This window comes from Xenopus tropicalis, chromosome 5, assembly GCF_000004195.4.
Source record: "Xenopus tropicalis strain Nigerian chromosome 5, UCB_Xtro_10.0, whole genome shotgun sequence".
Classification (NCBI taxonomy): Eukaryota; Metazoa; Chordata; class Amphibia; order Anura; family Pipidae; genus Xenopus; species Xenopus tropicalis.
In genome coordinates, this window is record NC_030681.2 from 48,753,178 (window position 1) to 48,760,880 (window position 7,703).

At 35.9% G+C, this 7,703-nt stretch overlaps 1 protein-coding gene across 7 annotated transcripts in view; it reads left to right on the forward strand.

The window, feature by feature from the left end:
• syne1 (spectrin repeat containing, nuclear envelope 1) overlaps positions 1 to 3,033 on the forward strand; it is a 244,378-nt gene extending 241,345 nt beyond the window's left edge. For all 7 annotated transcript variants that reach the window (NM_001127037.2, XM_018093792.2, XM_018093789.2 and 4 more), the window contains one exon: positions 2,141 to 3,033. In NM_001127037.2, coding sequence (NP_001120509.2) covers positions 2,141 to 2,381 — 241 coding nt within the window. In that variant the 3' untranslated portion in view covers positions 2,382 to 3,033. The remainder of the gene's footprint in view (positions 1 to 2,140) is intronic.
• Positions 3,034 to 7,703: the final 4,670 nt, after the last annotated feature.

Below are 7,703 nucleotides of genomic sequence, written 5' to 3' on the forward strand. Positions count from 1 at the left end.
ATATATATATATATATATATATATATGGCATCCAGAACAGCTGCAACAGTTAATAGAGTTTCTCCAGCAGAATCCTGCATTGAAATCTGTTTTTCAAAAACACAAACAGATTCTTTTATATTAAACTTTGAAATTTCAAATGGAGCTAGCCATATTCTCCATATTCTTCATTTCCCAGGATGCCACAACCATGTGATCTGTGCTCTTGTAAACTTCAGCCACACTTTACTGCTGAGCTGCAGTAATATAACCCCCTCCCAACAGCTGAACAGCAGAACAATGGGAAGGGAGCAAGATAGCAGCTCCCAGTAGATCAGAATAACACTCAAGAGTAAGAAATCCAAGTACAGCTTGAGACTCCTCCATTTACATGGGAGTAGGCGAAACAATAGGTCGCCTGAAAGCAGTTCTAATGTGTACCGCTGGCTCTTTCTGAAAGCTCACACTCAGGCACAATGCACTGAGATGGCTTCCTACACCCCAATATTACAACTAAAAATAAATACATTTGATGGTTCAAGAATAACATTTTAAATGGTAGAGTGAACTATTTGCTATGTAAGAGATAAAAAGTACACCGTAAAATCATGACAGTATCCCTTTAAAATATGAAGGAAATATAATGCCAATTGCAATGTTGCTGAGTTGTTACTAAGCCACTGTATATTTGTAGAGAATTCCTGCCCTCTCTGTATTCTATAGACAGAGTTGTGTTTGCCTGACAGGCTTAAAAAGTCCCATCGCTGTGTGTTCCCTTTTGTTCTTATTTGCCCCTAATGAACTGTTCTACTGACACATGACGTCTGTGTAAAATCCTGCAGTGATGGTAATTTCATTAAAGTGATACTGACACTAAAAAACTTCTTTTCAAAATACAAATCTGCATAAAAAATTCCCTATAGGTCATATTGATCATTATTCGCTGATTTGTAAGTAATTGTTGCTTAAAGTCTAAACCTAAACCTGACTGTTTTGCCAACCTGAGTGTCCCTTCTCAGCCTGTCAGTTACAGCTTCTAATGCTAACGGCCTCCTGCTGCACAAATATGGCAGCCCCCTCATAGAGGAACATGGGGGATATGATAGGTAATGTAAAAAAATATTTTTATGGCAAAATATATAACTGGCATGCAAAGACAATGTTATGTTACATTTTTTAAAAAGTTAATTTGACGTGCCAGTATCTCTTTAAGACAACTCTCCCAGCTGTTAAATATGTCCTTAACTATATGAATTTATGAATGAGTTATATATAAACAAAAGGAAAATATTGTGATGACTCACTCATTTATTAATAAATGCCTAATAAGCTAAACATAGTTTTGTTGCAGCGATGAAAGTTGTACCCCTTATAGACTGGAAGGCTTACTGATTGGTATCCTGCTCCCAAGCTGGGGCTGGCCCACTATAATGATAGGTCACATGTAGAGGCAGTTAGCGTTTAGAAATGGTTGGCTTTTCTGGATTCCTAGTAAATTGTGTTTTTAGAAGATATATATGGCATGTTTCTCTGAACGTATATGTCTTGAAGACTTTGCATAAGGTAAGCATAAAGTAAATAACACTCCTCAGCAGGGTAAACTTTCCCTTTATAAGTGAGGCTTCATCATATGTCTAAATACAGAATTCACGAGATAGTACACCATAAATACTGATTCAGTGCAACATCAACTAGGCAATACACAATTTATTTTGATAAATGTCAGACTTTTGTCGAAATGAGTTTATTCGAAACTTTAAATAGAAAAAAAAAAATTTCTGCCCCATAGGGACAGATGTATTAAAATGTGAGTTTCGAGCTTAATACATAAAAACTCACCTGTGTTTATTTATCAATTGGTCAATTCTAACTATTACCAATTGATAAATACACTGAGTGAGTTTTTATGTATTAGGCTCTAAACTCACATTTTGATAAATGTGTCCCTTACTGTTCTAAATTCAGTGTTAAATAAGTATAGATCTTCCATTGAAATGTATGTGCTGCTGGTCTGGCAACATACTGAGACTGACTAACAGCGACAACCATTAATATGTTTGGCACAATATGAAAGTAGCACCAAAGACAGGGATAAAAGATGATATTGATGTACTGACAAACTAGCTCCTTTTTCTGATTTTTTCTCAAATTTATCTAACAGGTCCAAAGACGATGGCTCAGGTTCCTACCATTCTGAGGCCAATGAGGCTCAGCGACACCAGCCCTTCTTCCTCCGGGTGTTACGAGCTGCTCTGCCACTTCAGCTTCTCCTGCTGTTGATAATCGGGCTTGCCTGCCTGGTACCAATGACGGAGGAAGATTACAGCTGCACTCTCTCTAATAATTTTGCACGTTCCTTTCACCCAATGCTCCGTTATACCAACGGGCCGCCTCCTATATGAAATTCTTTCATGACACGGACACTGAAAAACACTCAGAAACAATAACTGTTGTGAGCTTTTTATTGCACTCATTGTTGCAGTTATACATGTGTGCTTACAATGGTGAAAGGCCACAATCCTAACAAATGACAATGTTCCACAATTAACAAATGACACATTTATGACTCTTTATTTTTCTATCCTCACTGTTTGAGCTCTGATTGAGAACTACACATAGCCAAGTATGATGTTTATTTCATGTTATCCAGACTCTAACGAGCTCTAAGCTAATCCTCCATAAGAGTGTTATCAGTATTTGAGAAGAGCCGTCAAGGCAATTATGATATTTTAGAAGCTTGTAATATAAAATTTTAAAGAGCTTATATGGCAGATATTTTTTTACTTAAGTTTTTTTTTTTTAGTTGTTTTGTTCCTTGGGGAACTGGGGAGCATGAACTAATTCAAACGTCTGCTTTAAAATATTTAAGGTGTAAAAAATATAAAAGCACTTTTTTTAAGCAAAGAAACTGGATGTAAGAAATTAAATTGTGATCTATTAAAGAAGAACGATTATCAAATGCTGAGTAACGAGAGCATATTTATGTATGTACAGTTTGCTAAGCTCCGTTTTGTTTGTATTGATCTCTTGCAAATATAGGTATTCTAAAATACACGTGTTTGGATTTTTATTCTGCCTAAAGGAGAACTAAAAAAGGTGAATTCTTTCCAAGGAATTATGTTTTGCATAACGAAGAGGGGTGGAGCTTTGGCAAAATATGTTCTGCTCTCCCGGAGATGAACCATACAAATTGTATATTGTAGGATCATTAGCTAAATGTAGTAGTAGGTTAAACTGCAAAAGAGCAATGCTTTACATGTTTCGCTTGATAAAGGGCTTGTGCAGCTTGAAACATAGTGTAATACATTGCACTTTTACAGTTTAACTCTGCAGTGTCCTGTCTCCCTACTACTACATTTAGCTAATGAACCTTATTACAGGTTTGATGGAGCATGAGGGGAGAGAATTGAGTACTGCCTGGTCTAAAGGTTCTGACAAGCTGCAATGACATAGTTGTACTGTTTAGGATCCCATGTAGCTAAATACTGTGAGTAAAACTGTATATATGAAGAGTATATTTTTTAAACCTTATATGGTTATAGTTTGCAACTTAACCCAAGATAGGCTTTCTCCACTGTAAAACCACACTGTAACAGGTCGAACCATTTTAGCTGAGCTTCTCATATCAAGTCACAGGGAATTACAGGGTCTGCAGTTTTGCATATAAAAGAGCTCTGCTTTTCATATAAATAAACACTGAAGTATGAAAACATAAGGTAGTGTTACCCTGCACGGGTACTAGTTCCATGTTCCTTGGTGAGCCATGGGAGAAGTGTTGGACATCTGTAGCTCAGAAATTAGGATGATTTTTTTTAAATATGTTATATCCTCATGTCAAGAGTTTCTCATATTTCAGCAATGAAACTAAACTTTTGAGCTATTTGCTGACAATGCTTCAGGAATCTAGGCACATACTGTTACTTTTTGAAAGCTGATCCACATTTTTCAAGAACTTTCTGAGATGTTTTGGTGGCAAAGACAATTACCGTCTGCCTCTCAGCTTTGGTATTCAGATAAATTTACTTACAACCGGTGCATTCTCAAGTGTGTTGCTTGGATTGCTAAAGAGAAGTTTTAGTTCACTGTGACTCTAAAATGCTAAACCAAATTGCAAAAAGATATTCATTAGGCATCATTGCTATACAACTATGTCTAACTCCTATTCAAATGCAGTGCAGTCTCAGCATTATTCCTCTATGTAAACATGATCAAGAAGCATATATCAATAAATTACATTTAAAAAGAATTGCAAATGAACGACTAACATTCTTTGCAACAGCCATGAAATGCATCAAGGTAGAAACTGAATAAGTTACCTGCCTGCCATCTTGAAAGCATCGTACTTTGCATATCACTGTCACTGACACATTTAGGAGTTTCTCCCACCATGAAGGTCAGGTTATTTATGTGACCTAATGCCATAATGTCATAATATTTAAAGCCACAGGAGCACAGCATTACCACTTTGTCAATTTACCATCCAATGTAATTCTCCTATTATCTTGGGGCCTGGGATCCAACCTAAGCATCTGCTTGTGAAAATAAAAACACAATTTGCACTTCTATAAATATTAAATAAATAAGGTTTTGCCATGAAAAGGACAAAGTAGAGGTGGAATAATCAGCGCACACAGAAATAAATCGATGCTCATCCTCCAGCCTTAAACATTTATATGGTCAAGGAACTTTTAATAGACCTAATAGGAATTCTGACCATGTAATTGCACAACACACAACACTTTGATGATGCAAAATAGTTTTTATTATGAGAGAAAACCTAATAATGAAAGTATTAAACCCCACAAACCACTAATTATGTAGAACCACCACTGACAGCAATAACAGATTTGAGTCTTCTGGTGTTAATCTCTTTCAGTGTTACACATCTGAATCCTGCAAAATGTTCCCATTCATCTTGACAAAATAGTTTAAACTCTGTCAGGGTAAATGGAGACTGCATTTGTGAATGGGGACTTTTTTAACTCTTGTCACAGACTCAAAATTAAGTTTCATTAACCCCCAGAATGAAACACAAATTCCCTTTAGAAATTGCCCTTTATTTGACTCCCTTTGCCTTGCCCTCTATTCTGACCAGTTTCCCAGTCCCTGCCAATAAAAACATATTTACAATAGGATGATACTAATCATCATGGGCATGGGGTTGCAACAGTGTTGACTTTTCGTCACACAAATGGGCTTTTTTATCCATTTTTGAGTTTGTTTTTCTACATTGAATAAACTCGCACAGTGATTGAACCATAATTTGAATTCAAGTTTTTCTTAGCACAAAATCTTTAAAAATATCCAACTCCAAAGCTGATAAATCTCCCCATATTTTCTGCCAAAAGCAAAAAGAACAAAGTTGGTCTTATTGTGATTTGTTGATGCATTTATTGTGTTACCCATGCCTTTTTGGAAACTCAAAATGAGTTTTCATATGTTTTGTTTTTTTCAGCAGTGGCATTCATTTTGATACTCCTCCATCAAGCCCAGCATTGTGGGGCCTTCAGCATCCAATTGTCCCATAGGTGCCATAGGTTCTTGCCTCCATGTCAGCAGTCTGTCAAGCTCTTTGTTGTTTCTCTAATTATTATCCTCTTTACCAGACACTGAGATTTGGTTTAAAAATGTCTCTAAGCAGACTTATATACTATATAGCTATATACTATGTATTATACAATGGTGCTCGGGGGAAGTTTTTTCATCCAGTACTGATCGGTGCTTCTTCAGAAGCTTATTTAGAACTTTACTATAATAATAAGATTTACATAAAGGGAAACCAAATACTAATGCAATAAAAAGATTCTAGCTTTTCATTTGTAAATGGTTTGGAAAGCCATGATAATTTTCTCTGTTTCAGCATTAGGGACTATTTTGTGTGGATCAAACAATTTAATCCATTACATATATATATATAGCTATAGATATAGCTATATATATCCAAAAAAAGACCAACAACACATAGTTACATTCCGAAAAAGATCAGGCGTGTATTAAAAACGCTGTTCATGCATTTTTTATACACAATTGATCTTTTTTGGAATAAAACTCGGTGGGTGTTCCTGGTCTTTTTTTGTATATTTAGATCATTTAACTTGCACCCGAGGTAAGAGGTGAAGCAGAGTGCCACCCTGGGTTCACTATATATATATATATATATATATATATATATATACAGTATACACTCACAGGACTTAAAAAGTGAGCAAAATATAGTTTTATTAAAGTACCAACGTTTTGGTCTCCTTATATATATATATATATGTCTGTGTGTGTGTTGCCTTTGTCTGATGTATGTATTGTGTATAAATATAGCTTGATTAGTTTACTAAGCATTGTTTTTTACAGGTTGTGTTCTCATCTATATTTTTAAAAGTGCTATATACACTGTCATAAGTGTATTTTTTGAGTCTGGGTTTATTTGTTTGGCGTTCAGGCAAATATCACTGCATGTGTGTTTTGCATTTATTTTATAATTTGTTTTGTATTTTTTCGAGGTTTTGGTTGTTTTTACATATATCCATATATCTGAAGGTGCCCCTTAGTTGGTGAATGTGGCTGCTTGTGTGTCTAGATATTATGGGGCAGAATTTTAAAAATGTTTAGAAAATGTTCTGTTCATTCATATGGGATTTTAAGAAGTGGAATTATTAGGAGGTGAAAGTTAGGACTCACCAATTGATAAATACACTTCTGAAAAACATATAGGAAAAATTGTGGATTTTACTAATTAGTCAAACACGTATTTATTTATTTATTAAGCAAAACAAAGGACAAAATTACACCATCTAAAAGCTGTTGAGGTCATGCAGAAGTCAATGGGGGCAGTCCCAGGCAAACTGTAACAATCTTTATTTTCGGATATTTTTCATTTGTAAGCTAACAAAAATTCTTACGAAAATGAAAGATTTTAGGTTTTTGTGTTCTTTCTGTTCCACATTTTAATTCCTTCCTGCTTGATAATAATAAATGACTAGACATTTGTGGTTTTAGTGGAAATAAGTTTATTCGTGATTTCAAAAAACTCTAAAGCCACTAAAACCAGAATGTTGGTAAATGGGCCTCCACAGTTTTATTAGTATTGTATTCTGTTTGGTTTTTTTTCATTCTGGAATTATATTTAATGTACATCCACAGTTTTGAAAGCATTTCTATCCTGGTAGGTTTGTAAACATTCCCAGCATAAAGCCTCAGCCTCAGTCTTTTTCACCTTTAGCCTAATGCCCCACAGGGAGATTAGTCGCTCGTGATAAATCTCTCAAACTGCAGCCGACTAATCTCCCTGAAATGCCTTCCCACCGGCAATAATGTGAACTGCAAGTGCATTACCTACACTTGCACAAGCAGAATACCAGTAGCAAGGTTTTCTTCATGCTCCCACGCTGCTTGGTGCTCTCTCTTTCTGCTTGGTATAAACATGTGAAATAGTCCAAGATTATTAAGATTATTAATAATCCATTATTATTAAGACCATGTTGCACAGTGGAGCACACTGGGGAAAAAATACATAGTGGCAAAGAAATCAGTGGGCCCTGGGCAGATGCCCCATTTGCCCATTTAATAAAGCGTCCCTGCTGGGCCTGAGCTACTTGGGTGCCTCGAGTTTACTGCATGAGAATTCGGGTGCCACCACAGGAACCAGCAGGCAGGCAACCATAGAATTGTGAGGCAAACTCGGAAACAGGAACAAACTGGGGTAAGAAACAAGAGGCAACGCAAGGGAA